At 41.1% G+C, this 21,009-nt stretch overlaps 1 protein-coding gene across 2 annotated transcripts in view; it reads left to right on the top strand.

Moving 5' to 3' along the window:
* Positions 1 to 10,919, top strand: part of kdm4b (lysine (K)-specific demethylase 4B) — an 82,661-nt gene extending 71,742 nt beyond the window's left edge. Inside the window, exons 18-22 of one of the 2 annotated variants that reach the window (XM_030049323.1) lie at positions 1,433 to 1,621; positions 2,369 to 2,545; positions 3,350 to 3,469; positions 6,108 to 6,200; positions 8,696 to 10,919. In XM_030049323.1, the coding sequence (XP_029905183.1) occupies positions 1,433 to 1,621; positions 2,369 to 2,545; positions 3,350 to 3,469; positions 6,108 to 6,200; positions 8,696 to 9,229 (1,113 nt within the window). In that variant the 3' untranslated portion in view covers positions 9,230 to 10,919. The remainder of the gene's footprint in view (positions 1 to 1,432; positions 1,622 to 2,368; positions 2,546 to 3,349; positions 3,470 to 6,107; positions 6,201 to 8,695) is intronic. The other variant, XM_030049324.1, reaches the window with a different exon arrangement.
* Positions 10,920 to 21,009: the final 10,090 nt, after the last annotated feature.

Raw genomic sequence — 21,009 nt, 5'->3', positions numbered from 1 at the left:
CAAGGTCTTACTTGTCAAAGTGGCTGGGAGAGTAGACTAAGTTCCCAATCATCCCACCCATGAGAGGTGTTGGAAAGAAGCAAATGCGACGGGGTAGAAGAGAGCATAGCAAAGGGTTTGTGTGAATGTTTAAATTGGGGGTAGAATAAGTGGAAAGAGTGGAGGAAGAAAAGAACTGTTTTGAAAACTGTAGCGACAATTCAGGCAGCCGGTATCAGCAATAAAAATTAGCTTTTTAACAAAATATGAACTTTTTCAGCAAACTTGTGAAAATCTCACCGCAGCGTGTGTTGCTGATGACTGTACAAGCCTTTTGATGTGCAGAGCTCTCTACCTCAAAAAGTCCACTCTATTTTTAATGAACGGAGACTTGTGAGAGTTACAAACAGAATGAGAGATGTGAAAGAAAATAAACAGATTAAACTGCCGATCCTTCTACGATTTATGTTTCATAAGGCCTCCTGCAGTTGTGGCTTTGACTGTATGCCAGACAAGACTGAAATAGTGGAATGATTTTGGTGACTCATTCATAAAGCTTGTTTCAACCTGCTTGGACTAACAGATGGGGGAGGTTTGCTGTGTCAGATTAAACGTGCTAAATTTGTTTTCAGATACTTCTCTGCAATTCCAACATCATGAATACCGTAGGATGCACAGGTTTTGGTATCCTGACAACTCCAGGTTCCCTGATACTGTGCAATATGTAGTTTGAAATAGGGTCTGTGGTTGAGAAGACTTGATGATGATAATCTGTCAGCACGTTCAAGCCCTCTTTGCCTTGTCTCAGTTTATATACTCCATGTTTGAAAGTTCATTTGCAGGCTTTATTTTGAAAGGTCGCATTTCACCCTCTGATCAAAATTGAGTTTTTTTTTAGGCAATAATCTTATAATATACACAATTATAATAATTACAAATATGTTTTTTTTGTTGTTTTGTGTTGTTTGTTTGTTCGTTTACGACGCACCCCACCTCTAATTTTCTGGCCTATTTTTTGCTAGTTTTATGGTCATGTCCTTGTTTTTACTTTTTTTCTGGTGATTATGGAGCAGTTTCCCAAAAATTTTGTTTTTTCAATTTATAGTTTAATTTTGTGGTAATTTTATGCTAATTTAATTTCCTTTCATTTCATGAAATGAAATTACCACATAATCATTTAATTTAATTTTAAATATGATGATTTTGAAAGAAATAAAGTGGATTTTCTCAGGTTTCAATAGGTAAACATTACATAGTACATATAAGCAAACAATAGTAGTAATCTGTAGTAATTCCTTCAACGGTCAGAGCCAAAGCACCCTGACACCATTTCTGTGACTCTTGAAAGAGACGAGACAAGTACTGGGAGAAGAAATAAAACCCAAGGAGAAAGGAGTTGGGATTTTGATTCTTATCAACCATACCTGTTTTTTTTTTTTTTCCCTAATTGCAGAAGTGTGTGTACTGCCACAAAAAGAGCATCAGTCAGAACCAGGGCGCCTGCATCCAGTGCTCATTCGAGAACTGTGGCACTTCGTTCCACGTCACCTGCGCCCACATCGCAGGGGTAGTCATGAAGCCGGCCGACTGGCCCTATGTGGTGTCCGTCACCTGTCACAAGCATAAAAGGCTCAATCCAAAGGTAAGCGCTAAATGTTCACAGCCACAGAAGTGGGGGATGACTGTCATAGTATGGCACTGGGGACTGAATGTAAGAGTTCACTTCTTTTCTTCCAGGTTGTAAAAGGCATTAAAATCAAGTTCAACAGTCAGTGTTTATTAAACGAGGTTCCATTCAGTAAAATTACATATTACATATATTTATAATTTCTAATTTAATTTATGTATGTAATTCATAATTACATATAGTTGCATATTGGTGAAGAAAAGCTGATTTTCCTGAAAAGACTATAGATGTGAAGTTCAGTAATACAATCAAATTATTGGCATGAGCTGCCAGTTGTGGCATGCGTTAGCTAAATCAATAACTTATCTGACTGATAAACAAGTACAAATGTTGTTTCCCACCAGTGGTACATCCCCCACCCCCTACTTTACTGACCAATAGAAACAGAAAGTGAGTAGAGCTAATAATTCTGATCCAGAATGATTGAATTATCCGAAGCATCTTTTTGGAAGTTATACCACCTGCTGACACACACAGATTCCTAGTTCCCCACCCCCGATCATCGGGTTGGAGTGAAATTGTCAGAACTTTCAGTTTGCATTGAGTGAGCACTGAGGAGTTTAGTTGTTGATGGACACTCATGGTTGACGTTTTGTAGTAAGAATTCAAACTGTGACCCTGTAATTACAGGATAGTTTCTCCAACCTCCCGATCAAACTGTTGTTAACCATAGCCCTGCTCTCTGACCCCACCTCCCAACAGCCACGGATGGCACCTAGGGTCCCAAAGGGGCCGAGCCTTGGTCAGAAGGTGATTGGTCGAAATAGTGACGGCTGGTTCTACCTCTGTACCATCATTGGTATGGCAACGCAGACCTTCTACGAGGTTAACTTCGATGATGGATCGTACTGTGACAATCTCCACCCAGAAAACATCATTGTGAGTCTTCCTTTTGCAAACATCCTTCTAGCAATGTCAAATCCTCACCAAGAGATTAAAGCCGACATTCAAAGAAGTCCAACAAACAATTTGCACAGCTTCAGTCAAACAATCCAGTGTTGTAAAATGACATGATTTGCCTTATCAGGGAGCCAGGGAACTTGAAATGAATCTTCTACCAGCTAGTGAAATGCTTCCACAATCAATTTGAATGGCAGAGAAATGTGAAATGGAAAAAGCAATCTACTAATGCAGATGCACTGAATTATCAGGGCTATTTCATACATGCACAGTTCAACAAAGACCAAATGGAAAAACCCTGTCTCTTAGCGACCACAGCACACACAGATGCTTGCCAGAAAAACATCAGGACCCCTCTTTGATTCAGTATGTTCTGACCCAGTCTATGGAACTGTTGTTATTTAGAGGGTCAGTCAAAGGATATACTTTTCTTTTACAAAACAGTGTGCTGTCAGCCACTTTGAAAAGCTTTCACTTTTTCAACTGATGGATTCATGTTTTTTTTTTTTTGTTTGTTTGTTTTGTTTTGTTTTTTTTGTTTTTTACATAAGTCTTGATTTATACTTCGACCTGCTACCTGGCTGCCTTATGTCAGTCTCTCTTGTCAGTAGTAAAATGACAGGCATTTAGATGCTTTACATGCCTTCTTCCCTACATTCTTGGCTCCTCTACTTTGTCTTAGTCATCGTATATTTATAATTTTTTCCTCTCCCTTCACCTCTCAAATGTCTATTTTTCCTCTCCTCCCCTTTCCTTTGTCCCCCATCATTTCCTCTCCTTCAGAGTCACGACTGTCTTCGTAGCGGTCCACCTGAGGTGGGGGAGCTGATGGTGGTCAACACCCTCGACGGCCAGGTGCTTAACGCCTCTTTCGTCAGAGAGCACATCCACAGGCTTTACCAGGTGAGGCAGAAGAAGATACAAGAGTTTACTCTGCCCAAGTGTCTATGAGGAAGACACTGGGTAGCGGCTCCATAGGGGATAAATGTCTGATGGATAGATAACACACTATTTCAAACCTGTTGTTTTGTAAATGCATGGAAAACTTGATAATTGTACCCTGTTCATTATTTCAGCCTTGAGGTTTGGCTAATATCAAGGTTTACAACATGGCAATATCATATTCACTGGTTTACTTTTCTTTGGGCCTAAAATCATTGAGACACAGAGTAGACTACAAGCCAGTCCTCTTTTGATCAACTGTGGAATAAAGAGACAAACCCTACCGTGAAAATGTGAAATAAGAACTGTCAAAGCTCAAAATGATTTGAAACATTTTTCTAACTCATTTACTTTGTTGCTCTAAACTTGGCCGACTTTCCAGGCTGTCACACACACACCGGACTGTTCACTCTCACTTGTATTCAGTCAGAGCAATGAAACAAGTTTTTTTTTTTTCTTTGACCCACAGCGTATGTGCCACAGGTAAAACTGCAGGGCCCCAAAACTTTGCAAACCTACTGACAACCTACTTTTGAATCACTAGCTCGCAGGTGTTTTAACTCTGTGAAAAGCATTTCAAACTACTAATAAAAGTATTTTGAAATTAACTTTTGCTGGTGGAAAAAGTCACCTGTGGGTTACTGCTGTGTGAGTAAGGACATCACTGACATTTAAGCCATTTAGCTGATGCCCTCATTTTAGTGACTGAACCTGTGAATTTTTGGTCACAGGATGATCTTTCTCACGTCTTGGCCGCCATGACTTTCAGAGTTACAATTGGCAGTCTGGTATTTTTCAGCGTGTGAAAATGAGTACCCTGCAGATAATGGCAGAGCATCTTGATACAGCCGGGCATTAAAACAGAGATTTAGAATCACCGGTGCATGCAGGGGAATTTATGGACTGAATATGCAGAGTGCTTACAGGGTGGAAAACTCAGATGTGAGGATGGAGTTATTGAAATTGGTATCAGAGTAGGCCATCTTGGCAAATACTTCTACACACATACAGAGGTGTGCATTACTCAACACCATTAACTGTGAAGTTAATCTCATATTGTGCCATTTCCCTCGTGTGATCAGAACAGCAGCAGGGTGGGCTCGTGGCTAGGGCGACTGAACTGCATTCCAACATTCAGCACATGCACATTCACAACTTGTGAAAGTCATGGAGACACTGAACGCTGCTTGAATCACTCACTTGTGTGTTTCACTGGGAAAGAACCTTCAGCTAAATACCTCATGTAAGATGTTTTGAAAAAGAAGGGGGAGATAAAGCCTTTTGGACTGCACATTGTTTATGCCATCACTGATCAGTGTATTTTTAATGCATAAGATTGTTTGTCGCTCACCATCCCAGTAAGGTGTGAAAAACACTCCCAAACATGTTTTGTTTGTTTTGTGTCTCACCTTTGCTTCCTCTCTGATGGCAAATCAGTTTGTATACTACAGAGAAACTCCTCATTTCCCAGGTGCTTGTTTTCCCACAGACTTTTCATTTCAGAAAGTAAACCAGTGGCATTTCTCTTCTTGCTCCCCCTCTGCATCCCTCCCTCATGGCCCCGGCTAGCCGTCGGCGGCACTGAGAGTCCTGTTACCGATGTGGAGCAATGTTAAAGTGAGAGGAAAACAAGCCTCCAGCTGGTGGCTGTGTCACGGCGGCAATTGTGACCTTGTCGTTTTGTGATTTCTTTTTGGCTTTTTTTATTTTTATTATTATTTTTTTAATCTACATTTACATTTTCAGAATTTAGCTAATGCGGCTATCTAGTGAGTGAGCAGGTAGGGGTTCAGTGTCTCGGTCAAGGACTCTTTGACAGGACACATGGCTGTTGATGGAACCATTTGTTCTGGCTTGGATCCAACCTGTGATTTTATGGGCACAGGTTGGTATTTCTAACCACTGGGCCACCTTGCCACCCTTTTCTTTACCACCCACCGTTGCTTTGTAAATGTTACAGAAGATTAGTGCCTCAACCTGTAGATAACCATAGTTGTTGGTCAAGTCAAAAGTATATGGAAATAATGTCTCCTGCCTTCCTCACTATAAATCCTCCTGTTCCCTGCACTGACAGGGTGCAGAGCTGCTTGTCCTTCCACTGGGAGAGACAGAATTGATGTAGCACTGAAAACATCAGCATTACAAAATAAGCAATTATATTTGGAGGTAATACCTCATATTGTTGTCTTCTGTCCCACAATATCTACCTATCAATTAAAACCTCAAAAAAAAAAAAAAAAAAAAAAATTCAGAATCCCTTAAGTCCCATAATGTCATCACTGCTGTGACTACTTAACATACTACATACATATTAAGTTTTAAAGGAAATATCTCTGGATCCTGCTAATGCTGCCATTTTCTTTCAGACATCTTGTGGTATGTTGGAGTACCGAAGTTGTTGGTTCCATTTATGTACCTAACAGTGTTTGCATCATCATTCTATCCTATGCTTCGATGTGCCTCTGTTACTTCTTGATGCCACAGTTTTCCCACAGGGATCATTAAAGCTTTGTTGTTGTGTCATTCTTATCAACTGTCGTTTTCTTTAAAGCACATTGTGGGGAACCTGAGCTCTATCTGTGTGACTGTCTCTGCACAGGTTGAGTTTCAGGACCAAAGTCAGCTGCTGCTAAAACACTCAGAGATCCATCCAGTGGAGCAAGAACTGCCCAAGAGGGTCAGAGCTCGCCTGGTGAGTATTGCACTCCCATTCTGCTTCCTACGATACACCAAAGGCAGGAAACTGAAACGGATCTTAAAAAATGAATAACAGCTGAATAAAAAAAAATATATATGTATATATAGGGCGTAAAAGTTAAATGTTTTAACCTTTCCCTGCCTCCTCTTCCTCCAAAGCTTTCACAATGGCTGGTGGTGTTCAAAATTAACCTGCTGTAATTATTTGAGCAGCCTGCCAATTTTGTCATAGAGTGGGACTTCATGGATGTCTGATTAGTTCCCAAAGTGGTTGTTGGAAAAGGCAAACCTAAAGGAATACTTGGGCAAAATTCCCTTTTTCTGATTTACCCAGACTGAGGCAAGATGTTAGGTATCATTTTCACCTCTGTAGGTCCACTGGTTCAGTTCCTGTGGGTAGCATTTGCTCTAAGCTTTGCATAAAGACTTGAAGTCTATGGGAGTAATTAGCCTGGCTCCCTCAAAGTGAAAAAATAAACCTTACAGCTGTCTTATTTACACACTGTATTGTGTATTTGAAATGACATACTATGTATGTCTTGGGATTTAAAAAAATGCTGAAGACATGTCTATCACAGTGATCCATGCACTGCTGAAAGTATAGTTAGATCCAACACAAATTCATTTCAAATGCCAATTGAATTCAAAATAGAGTTATTTGGATGATATTTTGTGAAATCTTCAGTATTCCCATGTGATTTGCAAAACTGTTTGTTGCAATGTGAAATGTGGATAAATTGTAGTTAATGGACCAAACATTTAAAATCATTGGCATGGCTCTTTGAAATCTCAAAACTAGTAGTGATTATTTTGATATACACAGAGGAAAAGTGTAACATCTATACAGAAAAATTCACTCAAATACACTTGATTGTCCACTTCTTTCTGGCTCTGGCTTTATTTCCCATTGTGCTGTCCTGTGAACCAAAACTCATCCAGCTCACACTTTATCAAGCTATAATAACCACTGAAACCATTATTTAATGTTAATTTGCTTTTGGGTCTTGTGTAAAAATACTCAAGGAATGACATGTAAAACTTAAAAACCAGGGATATCTTGTAAGGATTAAAAAAGGCAAATCGCAGGAGCTCTGATGTATTAGAAAACACAAGCTGTGTTTTCAAACTCAAATTCAAAGCATGAATACCAAACTCTAAAATGTCACACCTCCACTAGAGACCAGTTTTCCCAAGCAGATCTCTTTCACCTTTGTTTCGATTGGTTTTTGGTTTAGTTAAATTAGATCGGTTGCCCGGGCAAATAATTGCATAAGGCAGTTCAACAACAGGCGGTATTTTTCAGAAAGACAATGCCAAGGCACTTGACCCTGCAAATAAAGCAGGCATGTATTTAGGCGGCCTGCAGTGCAGAGGATGAAGACTTGTGTGGGCTAATTGCATAGGTGGTTAGCTGGAATAACTGTCTGGATTTATCTGGTAATGAAAGTGCTGCCGTATCCATGTAAAATTTTAATTCAGTTGTGGCGGCCACAGAGAACCAATTCAGCAGGATGAAAGAGAAGTGCTACTCCAACATTCGGCTGAGGAGTTTCAAAATCTTTACAATTTTGCACTTTGCACACACACCACAGATTTCACAGATTTTTTTTATCTCATAAATAATTAGGGAAGACAGGGAATCACGCACACTTGGTAATGTAGCTGTTGTCTGGGCATCTGATGTGTATTAATATGCACAGTAATGTGCTTTGCATTCATATTTGTTGAAAAAGAGTCAAATTGAGGAAAATGGGTAAAGGTATTGATGCAGAGATGCACACTTTGTGAGAACAGAGTAGGCTTCAGAAAAGTTAACTGTATAGGTGAGCAACCTGAAAGCAAAACTGACTCCACATGGTGGTGATGTATCCTTATTAGCTGCTCCATGTTCCCCATGGCTGCTAATCCAGAATGCTGGATTTGTATCTTTGCATTCACTTCAGAAGCACAACAAAAAATCTCCCAAAATACTTTTAGTATATAAACTTACGCTAACAAAGGGGATTATGTCAGTATAAAATTCTATATGCCAATTTGCTATGGAAGTGAATAGAGAGACGGAAATACATGATTGTGGATTAGCAGCCCAGGGGAGCCCAGAGCAACCCATGAGGATATTTTACATTTCATATTTCAATATATATGTGGACTACATGAAGCCCAACACTCTACCAAAGTTCAATTTAGCTTTTTTTTTTTTTTTAATTGGTGAAATTTGCATTTAGCTTTAACTCTGGAGCGTAAGCTCAGAAAGTCTTTAAGGATGGGGACCTTCAGTCAGGACATTGTGCTTCACCTCATTGTACTCCCAGTGATCTGTACTTGCAGTGAGTCTTAGGGGCCCATGTGTGAAATGATCAGTCTGGTGAGACTGAAGCTATAGACTCCTCACATTGCCACATCGTGGCTCACCATAAGTCTCAACCAAACTACAGCTTGAGGTTTCCCCTTCAGTTCCTGGTATGAGCCTGTGTCTCTGTGTGTCCTCAGGCCATACCGGTCCACGGTACCCCGGAGGCTTCCTCGGTGGATGGAGCCCAAGCTGCCAAACGCCGCCGTCTGCCATCCAGCTCAGATCCACCCCCGGAAACCCCCATGGAGACGGTGGAGCCCAGCTGCCCCCTGACTGCAGACCCAGCACCAACACCAGCACCAGCAGCTCAGCATCAGAGTATTACCCCCCTAACCGCGCAACCTCTGTCCCGACCCGGCAAAACCCCAAAGGACACTCCCAACTCAGCCAGCGGTACTCAGATGGACAACAATACCCAGATGGACACAAGTACCGTGCTTGCCAACGCTCTAACGGATTCAGCTCTGACCTCGGACCCCACGCTGACCCCGGAGTCGACCTCTTTCCAGTCGACATTGAACTCTGACCCCCTCCTGTCCGCCGTCTCCCCTCCCCTGCCGTCCCACCACATGTCTGACAGCTACACCCCCAGCAGCGGCTACGTTTCCTATATGGAGACGCTCCTCAATTCACATTTCCCTCAGGACGACGGCCCCGGGCCGCTGTATTAAATACCGAACCACTCTGTTTATTACTTGGTCAACAGACCAAGCCAGTAGGAAGTAAGCTAATGGAGGTTAATGCTAACAGGTGCAATGCTAATGGACAAAAGCATTCGCGACACCGGCCGTGAGAGCACAGGTCCGGAGCAGGAAAAGACACAGACATACAAAGCACTCTGATGCATGTGGTTTTTTTTATTCTTCTTTTCTTCTTTTCTTGTCTTTGCGGTGGTGTTTTAGCCAGCTGTGAAGCAGCAGCTAAAGGGGACGTGGCTTGTTTTCTCTTTTACTTTTTGTTTTTTGTTTGTTTGGTCAGCTGCTGTGCTTTTCTCCTCCATCGTGTATAGATGAGTTTCTGAGTGGCATCAACTCCATACCTCTCTGCATTAATATGACAACAAAACACTCCCGTTTTCTTTACACAGGAAGCTAATTACTATGATAGCCTTTTGGCACCCAAGTCCCGGTGGATCAGCTTTTGCTTTGTTTCGATCAAATAACCAGCAACAAAATCTCTATTTTTTAATCGAGCCACCCATGGCTTTGAAACTGTTTGGAGGAACAAAGTGTAACATACAGTGTCTGCCTACGGGGCATTTTCAATAAGGTGTTTTATTTTAACAGTGCAAGAGGTGAGTAAAAAAAGAGGTAAAAATGGGGTAAAAATAATGTATTGCAGGGGGATTCAGTATTTAAATGTTTTAGTCACATATTGAAAGAATTATTTGTAATAAAGGTAAAAAATGTTGAATGCAAAACGTTGTAGACTTGTTCGCAGGATGCATTGAATTTTTGTGAAGATGTGTCACGGTAGTTACAGATGTGACCTTTATGTATTGACGTAACTGAAATGGTCTTTTGGCGGCACCAGTTTTCACGTCCAAAACCTTCTCTCAGGGTTCCTACAGTTGGAAAATTTATTTAACTTTGACATTTGCAAAGTCTGTGACTTACACAAAAGTTTAGAAAATGACCTATATAAAAATATTAGTCCCAATGCAAACATGCATGCCAGTTTTATGTAATTGACTCCAGTGTTACTGCACATACTGATATTTTCTGTTGGGAAGATTGAGACTGATAGGTCTTTTTTTTAGTCCTGTTGGCTAGTAAAATATATAAAACAATGACTATATCTTGAAAATGATCGATTTATTAATTGGAAAAAGGTATTTGAAAATGCAAAGTATGTAGGAACCCTGTAATCTGGAAATATTTTGTACTATACTTGGTTGAAATTGTACGTAGAAATCAATGTTGTATAGACTATTATTAACGTTGTCTGTTTTTTCTATTACTGTACCCTTAATTTTCTGAATCGACTTCCCTGAAGTGGCCATGAAGTTGTTTCATTCTAAAATATTATTACACTAATTTTTGCAAATTTTTTCAGAGGCATATTAACTGTTTGTACACTGACACTCATTTTTCCCCCAAATATGGCACATCTTCCATTGTGTGCTACACAGGTGCTACAGAGATGTTGAACTACTGATGGACTGAGTTTTCCAACACTGTCACCTTGTACATACCGCAGGCCTCGTGTATGTGAACCAAATTTGTAAATGTCATACATATAGCTGTCTTTTTCTTTGTTCTGTCACCACAACTGAAATGTCGGAGCACGATGTTCCTGTATCCAACTCCATTAAGACATTCTTATCATTTCATAGGGATTAAACTGGGTTGCTAGTCGCCAGCTCTCTGACTGTGCTCTTTCTGTTCAATAGCCCAAACCAGCGCTTCTCAGGTGGGGGTACGGTGGAGTACAGCAGGCGGTACGGGAGATTTTTTAAAAATGTTAATTTAAAAAATATCAGTCATTCTCAATTAAGTTTGATAAAGCACATTTTATATTCAGTATTCCCTCCAGGTTTCCTGAAGGAGTCAGATGTGTGTGTTTGTGGTTTAAATCTGCTGCCGGACAAGCCGGACAGAAATCCAGAAAATGGATTGGTGGTTGAAACAGCCACACAGCTGCAAACAAGGAGAAAGAGGAGGGAAAAAAAAAGCAAAAACAGACCGCGATATTGGCTTTTTTCTACCTTTTTTTTGCACTGGTCAGGGGGAACTTGGCTGAAAACATTTCAAAGGGGAAACATTATGGAGAAAAGTTTGAGAACCACTGGCCTACTCCTCAGAAAAGCAGCTGTTCATATGAGTGAAGACATGTATTTATGTGAATATCAGCATCAGTCCACGCGTCATGTTGTGATGCCAGGCATTCCAAGCATGGGGGGGTGTTTAGAGCTGGTGTTGTGCTGTATGATGTCATTGGCAAATGACTGACAGAGGGTTGATCCAATCACCTGCTGTGTTTTTGTAAACACCTGTTCCCACCACCTCTTTTGAATATGGTTGAACCCAGCAGAGCCCAGACTGAGTTTCATGTAGTGAACAACAGTAACACACTCACAGTATTGCTGTGCCAAGCTTCCATTTTGCTGTTTTCTTCAGTGGCTCAGATGACACCCCCCCCACTTGTATGATGTTTGAATAAAATCAAATAAAATTATAGCTGCTGCGCAGCAATGGTCAGGGCCGGGCAATTTTAGGCAGTTCTGAGCAACAAGTGGAGAATAGGAAGATGAAAAGAAAGGTGGCATTTTAATGTGCATTTTGCATCAGCTGAGGCTTGAACTCACAATTTCTGGCATGAAGGACAATAATGCTCTATCTCACTGAGCTAATCGGCAAGTGTCAGTTCATGTGAGGCTTCACAAACTGACTGAGCCAGTCACATGACAGCAGCCACCATGGAAAGGCAGATTTAAAACCAAAAAAAAAAAAAAAAAAAAAATCAGTCATCAGGACAAAAATCTGAAAATACACATATTTTTGAGTTTTGAAATTTAGAGGCTTGGCGTAGCGCCACCATCAGGACTGTTGGCTTGTGTTTGCAGCTGAGGTAATCTGGCATGGGACTGGACCTTTGTGCAAAGTTTGGTGAGTTTTGGCACATGGGAAGTAGGACTTCCTCGGAAGAAAGAAGAAGAAGACAGGAATACAAGAGGGACCTGGCAGCCTGAGCTAAAGAGCAGTCAAACACAGCACAGTCCTCCACATCATCATAACACACCAAGCAGCATCTTCTTGCAATGCTATTGGACAAAATGTGCATTTTAACCCTTAAAAAATGTACAAAATTTTGTCATCTTATCCTTCACTCATCAGATACTAGTCCCTACATGAGGTTTCACCCAAATTGCTCCATTAGTTAGCAAACAGACAAACACAGGCAAAAACATAAACTCCATGCGCCTTCAGTGGCAGAGGAAATAAAAATATATTTTTTTAAATAAATAAATAAAAACTTAGCAGTTTGCTTGAAAATTTTCAGGCATCTCTGCTACTATTTGTGCCATCTAAGTAGCGATAGCATCGTTCTGACTTCTGACATCGTTCGAGACTTGATGAGGAAAACGGTTCAGATGTTGAATAGACTGCTCCGTGGTAATGCAGATTTATTTTTCTATTGTTTTGTGCAAATGTTCAAAGAAATATGAAGAAGTGGATGTGACGAGGGCTGTTTGGTGTTGGGCCAACACTTACAGGCCAGACAGAGAGATCGTTTAGTTTAGTTTAGTTTTGTGTCTCAGGACATTTGTCATGGAGCACCACCTTATATGTTAAACTGAACACCAGCTGCTCACTGTAACCTCCTGAGGGCAAACTGAGCCAGGTGTGCTGGGGAAAAAGCTCCAGCACATTAGTGTTCAAATGTTGACACCATAACCAGCCCTGTTACACTTCATAGCTCCATGTTAGTAAAGAGGAGTTTACACACTGAGTCATGGTCTTTAAGTTAGTCTTTAACCTAATTAATCAGCTCCACTTGAGACAACATAGCAATCATTCAGGTAAAGGGATGTGTGTTTGTTACGCAGAATAAAATTATGATTCCTGGTCTTGAAATGTTTGAACAATGCTCATAAAAATATAAGATCACCAGGCACCGCTCCCCTTTTCCAGACTTTAGGCTACCTGGCAAAACCTGGGGGAAGAGACACAGCAGCCAATTTTATGGTCAAACACTTCAAATTACACATGAAATTGACTGTACAGTTCAAATATAATATAGTACAGTACAGATACAGTACAGAACAGTACAGAAAATATACCATGTAGCTCTCAAAGCATTGTATGGACACACAGAAATTTCTTCCCTCCTAGATATTCCACCATCAGCTGGAAGTGGTTTGGTAACACTTTACAATAAGAGTACAACAATTAACATTAGTTAATGCCGTAATAAAGATTAGGTAACAGGTAATAAACATTAGGTAACAGGTAATAAACATTAAGTAACAGTTAACTAACCATTAACTGATGTGTCTAAGAATCATGTACTAATGCTGTTCATGCTAAGGTATTAATTTATATGTTATTCAAGGGTTATTATAGATATTATTAACATTAGTAAATGCCATAATAATCATTAACAAACAGTTAAAGAACCATAATGTCATTAACTAACGTTAATTGTTGTACTCTTATTGAAAAGTGTTACCAGTGGTTTTATTGCAAAGTGGAAGCATTTAGGAACCACAGCAACTCAGCCACCAGGAGGCAGCACCACGTAAAGTTACAGAGCGGGATCGCCGAGCACTGAGGCTCATAGTGCGTAAAAGTGGCCAACGCTCTGCGGACTCATCATCTGCAGAGCTCCACACCTCCTCTGGCATCAACATCAGCACAGAAACTGTGAGCCGGGAGCTTCATGGCATGGGTTTCCATGGCTGAGCAGCCACACACAAGCCTTATATCATCCAGCACGCCAAGTGTCAGATGGAGCAGAGTAAAGCACGCTGCTGCTAGACTCTGGAGCGGTGGAAACCAACTGTGCCAGGATAATGATATGGCCTTGTTTTTCTTGTTCCCCCCCGGCTAACATTCTGAAAAATGAGAGAACTATCCCTTTAAGAGATGTGGCAGATGTCATATTAAACCCTGATTAAGATCTTTCAACCAAGGCAAAAGACCAGGTAAGTCAAAGACAGTGAAAATAGAAAATGTGCACAAGCCATGACCCATAACAAGTCTTGTTGAAAATAAATAAATAAATAAATAACAGCACTGGAATATAAATGATATTTGCTCAATAAAGGGGAACTGCTTTACCTCAAGGCCATGGAGCATTATTTATTTCTTTATCCTGCAGTGCCTCAGCCGCAGAACAACACTGCACCTAAAGAAAACGATGAGCAGCTGTGTTAGCTTAGCTCTTGTTTGGGGGGCTTGTCAAAGTGAAGTTCAGATGTTAAAGTTAACCGTGTCGGTCCAAACACCCAACAAGCAAACTGCAATTCATCGCTTTGGAAGCGGAATATTTCACTGTTTGGGGGAACTCGAGTCGTCATAATTAATAATAATAATAATAATAATAAAAGCCCGTCTGATGTCTTTTCCATTGTTCACATCACACACCAGAGTCTGGGCTGTTGAGTCCAAACTATGAGGCAAAGGGACAGCAGCAGCGGGTGTTTATGAATATACATTGTGGGTCTGTCTGTGATTGGTTAACTCGTTTACCAGCTAAACAAACAGCAGCAAAAATCAACATTAATGTCCTGTTGCTTCTGTTTTCCAGCTCAGTGCATTGTAGCTGCTCACTGTGGTCATCACCTAAACCACGCCTGGACTTGCTAAAGGCATGCTGATTGGCCCGGCTGCTGTGTGGCTTCCACTGTGACGCTTTAATTGGAGTGTGGCCGTATGGTTTTGTATGTCAAACAAAAAATGACAAACGTTCACTGCTGGCTAAACCTGCCTTTTTGAAGCCACAAGTTTGCCCTTACTGATGTTGCCATGTTGTAATTTCTTGGAGCCGGAATGCATGCACAAGAAAATAAATAAATAAATAAATGAACAAACATGCAAAAAAAAAAACAAACCAAAAAAAAAAAAGGATAAATAACTGGAAAGGGGGATTCTTTGAGGGTCTGCAAGTACAAGACACTTTTGGTGATCTATTAAATACGATGAGAAATGTGGCTGAAGTTGTCGTCTAGAAACCAAAGTGCTAGGTTCTCAGAGAGGACACATTAATTCAATGAGGACTGGACACACCATAAGACCCGCCCCCGCTCGGCCTCTGATTGGCTAACCCTAACCCTAACCATGGACTTAACCAACCTAAACCAACGGAGGGAGCGCATGGCAACAAGTCCTAGCCAATCAGAGGAAGAGCAGGGGCGGGTATTGCTGGACTCAGGGGTAGATGATCATGAAAATGAGCCAAACTCAAAAACACAGCAGCGTTTGGACTTCGGCACTTCAGCAATAAAGGCAATGATAAAGCAGAGTGTAAAATCTGCAAATCAAACACTGCAAAAAGTCAAAATCTTACCAAGATTATTTGTCTTATTTCAAGTCAAAAATGTCTTATTCCTAGTCAAAATATCTCATTACACTTAAAATAAGACATGATCACCTCAGAAGTAACTTGTTTTTAGACAATTTGCTTGAAAATTTGCTTGAAACAAGTGAAAATTTGCTTGTTTCATTGGCAAAATTTGTTTCTTGTTTCTAGCTCATTTTCACTTATTTCAAGTGAATTTTCACTTTTTCCACTGGCAAATTTTGCCAATGAAACAAGCAAATTTTCACTTGTTTCAAGTGAATTTTCACTTGAAACAAGAGACAATTGTCTATAAACAAGTTACTTCTGAGGTGATCATGTCTTATTTTAAGTGTAATGAGATATTTTGACTAGAAATAAGAGATTTTTGACTTGAAATAAGACAAATAATCTTGGTAAGATTTCGCGTTTTTGCAGTGAAAATATTTAAAGTGCTGCTCTGATGAGCCGGCGCTTTGGAGCGGCTCTTCAAAAGGAGCGGAGCTACACGAGCCGGTGCCCTCAAAGAGCCGAAGTTCACATCACTGCCGCATTCGATGGAATACTGGGATTTATTTATTTATTTATCTGTTTGGTGTACCCACTGTCCCCCAACCTGTCATGTCTTCTTCTTGGGGGCCCAGGACTCACTCAGAACTCAACCTGACTTGTGGCTGTGTTGCATCCTGGTCTCTTTTCTGCGACTGCGTAGGAGAAATTGGTCTCTGTGCCTCTTGTACAACAGATTTTTTTTTTTCTTGCATGACTGTTGAATGCTGGTGCAAAATGGCAACTGGAGAAAGAATCTCTTGTTCCTTACCGACAGCAAAACCTGATGTTTGCAATTAGTTTACACAATTTTACACTTTTTCTGCTATCAAACTGTATTGTAACCAGTGGAAATATCTGGACATGTCACCAGCAGCACTCAAAAGCAGAAGCTGCAGTGTGGAGCCTGGGTTTTTCCTTCATGCTGTACCTGGATACACAGATGTCCAGAGTCAGAGCTGCTCAGAGTAGCAGTGGCAAAACAAGCACAGAATAGAAGTCAAGAGGGAGAAGGACACCGAAGGAACTTGTATCCTCGGGACAAATGATTCACACGGGCATGTGCTGACACCCGCAAACACACACACACACACACACGCATGCACAGCACTAGCCGTGCATACGCCAAGGCTGCATCGCCCTCACTGGAGCAGAGTGGCCATTAACATTCTGAAGTGCCTGCTCCGTCTTTGCAAAGGAACTGGGGATGTGCCAGCTTGGCAATTACTTTAACAACTCCAGAGCTGGATTTCTTTATTCATTTGAACCCGGCCAGGGGTAAAACCAAGGAGGAGTGTGAGGAAGTGCGAGCAACTGGGCCTGAAAAGGACAAAAGTGTTTATGCTGAGCTGGCAGTCGTCGAGTGAGGAAAGGTGAATGACAGCACCCGATCAAAACTGGAAACTTTTTTTTTTATCCACCGGAACCAGTGACTTGTGGGTTCAGCACTCTTACTTTCCCCAATTTACCAGACAAATGTGACTTTTGGTTGGTTACATATGTTGGCCAACAAAAAATACTGTTGTCGCCACAGACAAAATCCACCGGTTGGAGCTAAATGTTAATGGCATCTGAACTCATAACCAGCAGCGTGTCGCTGAAAGATCACAGGTTCAATTCCCGTGACAGCCCGTTTGTGTCCGCTACGTCCTTGAGCAAGACACTGAACCCTCACCTGCTCGCTCGCTGTGAGGCAGCTGAACGGCCAAAATGAAAATGTGATCCGAATGCTCATTGTAGTCAGGAAGTGGTAATTATGTTGACGAGCTGGTTGGTGTGACAGGCTCCATTATGGCCTTAAGCTTTTATTACATTCCCGGTTAGTAAATCACATCATTGAAACTGCATTAGCATAATGACTAAGTGGCGCATAATCTGTCAACACTGTCCCTCGTTTGAAGGGGATTGTACTGCATGGCAAAATCCCTTTTCCTCACTTTTATACTAAAAAAAAAAAAAATAAAAAATCAGCCAAAGTGGTGAGATTTTCCCTCTTGCTTTCAACGGAGTTTCACTTCATTCAGGAGTAAAGAACAAATCAAGGCGGAATTAGTCAGTTCAAGTTGAGGTTTACAGTGTTTCAGGCCCTCAACCATTCAAAGGCCCACAGTTACAGAAAACAAAAGCACTTCCTCAGAGCAGGCGAGACAAAAGCACCCAACAGCCTCAGAAGCTAATAGGGAGAAGAAAAAAAAATCACTCCACCAGTATCAAGAAAATGACACTTGATTCAAGTTGGGCTGACTGTAAAAACAAGAAGAAAGAAGAAAACAAAACACTTTTCCAAAGTTGGCACACTTTTTCACTCGATGTGATTCTCCTGCTGAGTATTTCTCTAAAGCAATTAGTGACAAAGCAAGAAACTTTTTCCAGCCACGGTGCAACAACATGAACGTCCAGCCTCCTGGAGCATTTGGCCGCACGGCGCTGCAGCTGATGTGAGCCTCAGAGGTCTGAGGATCACAATGCAGCCCCTCCACTGAGAGCAGGGAGTGGCCTAAATACACTACTCACAAAAAGTTAGGGAATATTCGGCTTTCGGGTGAAATTTCAGGATGAACCTAAAATGCATTATAACCTTTACAGGTGAACTTCATGTGACCTTCTGTAAACTTTTGAATGCACATGTCCAACTGTTCAATATTTCAGTACTTTTTGCACAAGTTGCTGTTCTCTAACAAGGAGTTTAACGGCAAAATTCACATCAGGTGTTTGATGCTCCAGCTCATCGAGGTCGTATCATTAGGGAACAGCTGCTGGAGACTGGGGTACCTCAAATGGAGTGGCCTGCACTTTCTCAGACCTGAATCCCATAGAAAACCTATGGGATCAGCTGAGTCGCCGTGTAGAGGCTCGGAGCTCTGTACCCCAGAACCTCAATGTCCTGAGGGCCGCCCTTCAAGAAGAGTGGGATGCCATGCCTCAGCAGACAATAAGTCGACTTGTCAACAGCATGAGACGTCGTTGTCAAGCTGGAATTGATGCTCAAGGGCACATGACAAGTTATTGACACTGACATTTTTTGTTGTGGTATATCCACCACTGTTGTTGGCTTTTGTTTCAAGAAATTGTTTGAGATGAGGAAATCACCAGTGTATGCTTCTACTTAAATGCCCTACTTTCATGATATAATATCACTGTAGCGTGAACATTTTCCATTTTCCATAAATTTCACCCAAAAGCCAAATATCCCTAACTTTTTGTGAGTAGTGTATATGAATCTGCAATCTGTGTTTGATGTCAATCAGGTGAATGAATGCCAGCTAAACTTCCATATACACACACAAAAAGGGTAGTGGGACAGGCTGTTTTTCATATTGGCATAATCCACTTTGCTGGCATAAGTTCAGGTGCTTCAAGTGTTATCCTGGGAGCTGTTTTGCCATGTGCAGGAAGTGACTCAAAAAGCAGAAACACAATGGTGTGTTTGAGCACAGCTAATGAGCATATGTCATATCACGTCCAGGTGACTACACAACCCAGCGCTCTACCAAACTGTGGCATTATGGCTGCTGGAAAATCCTGAGCACACACTAGATAGACAGATAGATTTACTTGATTGATCCCAAACTGGGAAATTCTTAAATTTATGGTTAGCTGGCGAACAAGCTGAGATTATGCAAACACAAAATCAGATGATCAACAGTGAATCATCAGCAGAGAATTAGCCGTGTCTATTCCATGCCGAGACAGCCAAGTCTGAAGTGTAGAAATGTAATCAGCTTTCCTCAGCCTTTGTGGCCGGGAGCTGTGGACCTCCAATATGGCTGCCAGGGGCTCCATCACACCACCGACAGGAGGACAGTTTGTTTTTAGAGAAGATGTTTGTACAAGCACCTGGTTTCTTTATTGTACCTGCACAAAGTAATAATTTGAATCGTTTTTCTATGGTTTATATGTTCTATGGGTGTCTGCAGTTTGCGTCTGTGTTTTATCACTGCAGGTAAACAGTAGGGGAGAGTGGGGTAAGTAGTGCCAATTTTTACTTAAAGTGCCTTTAAAGCGAGGGGATTACAGTAATGCCTCCAACTAAAATATGCACATATAGTTTAGGATGTTGTGCATCCCTGGGAACGATCACTTTGGATCTTATATAAACTGTTTGAGAAATATAGCTTTTGAAAAAAAAGTGGTTTTGTGGCACAACTTGCCCCCGGTGCGGGGTAAATTGTGCCATTAGAGAGAATACACTGGGGTAAATTGTGCCATTGATAATTGAAGTAAAACAGATCATTTTAATCTCACAAATGATAATGCTATATAAAAGCAAAACAAATTCAATACAAAATTATTTATTTAACATTTATTTATTATTTTAACAAGATCACAGGCCACTTTTCTATAACAAGGCCTAGAGCCACATGAACACATACCCAGAACAAAATAAAAATTCTAACATCATGCTAACTGTATAGACTCATGGTGTAGCTTATTAAAGTACTAAAACCTGTGTGAACGGTTTTCAAAGTTTTCTATAATTGTTCAAACACAGCAATCAAAAAACCTTGATCACAGAAATTTTACTTTGGAGGGCAAAAAAATGTTTTTTGAACTGAAATGTGCTTACCTCTCAAGCCATGTGTCTCCCTTCTTTGCAGGATGAGTGAAATGGATGCCTCTTCAAAAATATGTGGTCACATGACCAACTTCTTCTATGGTTTTCTAAAAAACAGGGGTGGCACTACTTGCCCCTTGGCACAAATTACCCCACTCTCCCCTAACTGTATGGGGAGCTGATGCTGCCACAGAACGAGCTGGAAACACAGGATGTTTCTGCAGTGTTACAAAGACGACGTTATGAAATACACTGACCGTGTTTCCACGTTGCATTAACATGCGTCCTGGGTGCTCCAGTCACAAGCTGACACCTCTAAGCACAGGTGTAAACAGCAGCAAGGCATCCTCAGGTGTCTTGAGATCTGATTGGTCAGGCCACATTCGGAGGAGGTCTGGGACGCTTTTGTCCACATCGCATCAGAGGTGTAAACAGACGTGTGTCCCAGGACACACTGCAGGGCCACATACTACCCCAATGTCCTCTGTCTTAAGCTCTGGTCCAGCCCAGGAGCCCACCCCATCAGTTTTCCAGCACAAAAAATATCCTGCTTGAATAAAACATAATACTTATTTACTAATTTAAAACTTTCCTCACCATCCTCTGGATTTAGTTTTTTTTTTTTTTCGTCTATATTGTCTTTCATTTCTGACACACATCAGAGCCACAACAATAGAGGAGTTCCCACCCACCTCCACTTTCAAATTCAGGTTCAAGTAGAATCAAGTCGTAATCTGAGTCTGAGCTGACATGATCAGGGGAACCAGACAAGGTTCATGTTGAGCCTTACAAAATCTAGACATTTAGTTTTCCATATAATGAGCTTAAAGAATGAGTTTCAACATT

This window comes from Myripristis murdjan, chromosome 4 (assembly GCF_902150065.1).
Source record: "Myripristis murdjan chromosome 4, fMyrMur1.1, whole genome shotgun sequence".
Lineage (NCBI taxonomy): Eukaryota > Metazoa > Chordata > Actinopteri > Holocentriformes > Holocentridae > Myripristis > Myripristis murdjan.
The sequence above is the reverse complement of the archived record's forward strand: the minus strand, read 5'-3'. Positions and strand labels throughout refer to the sequence as shown.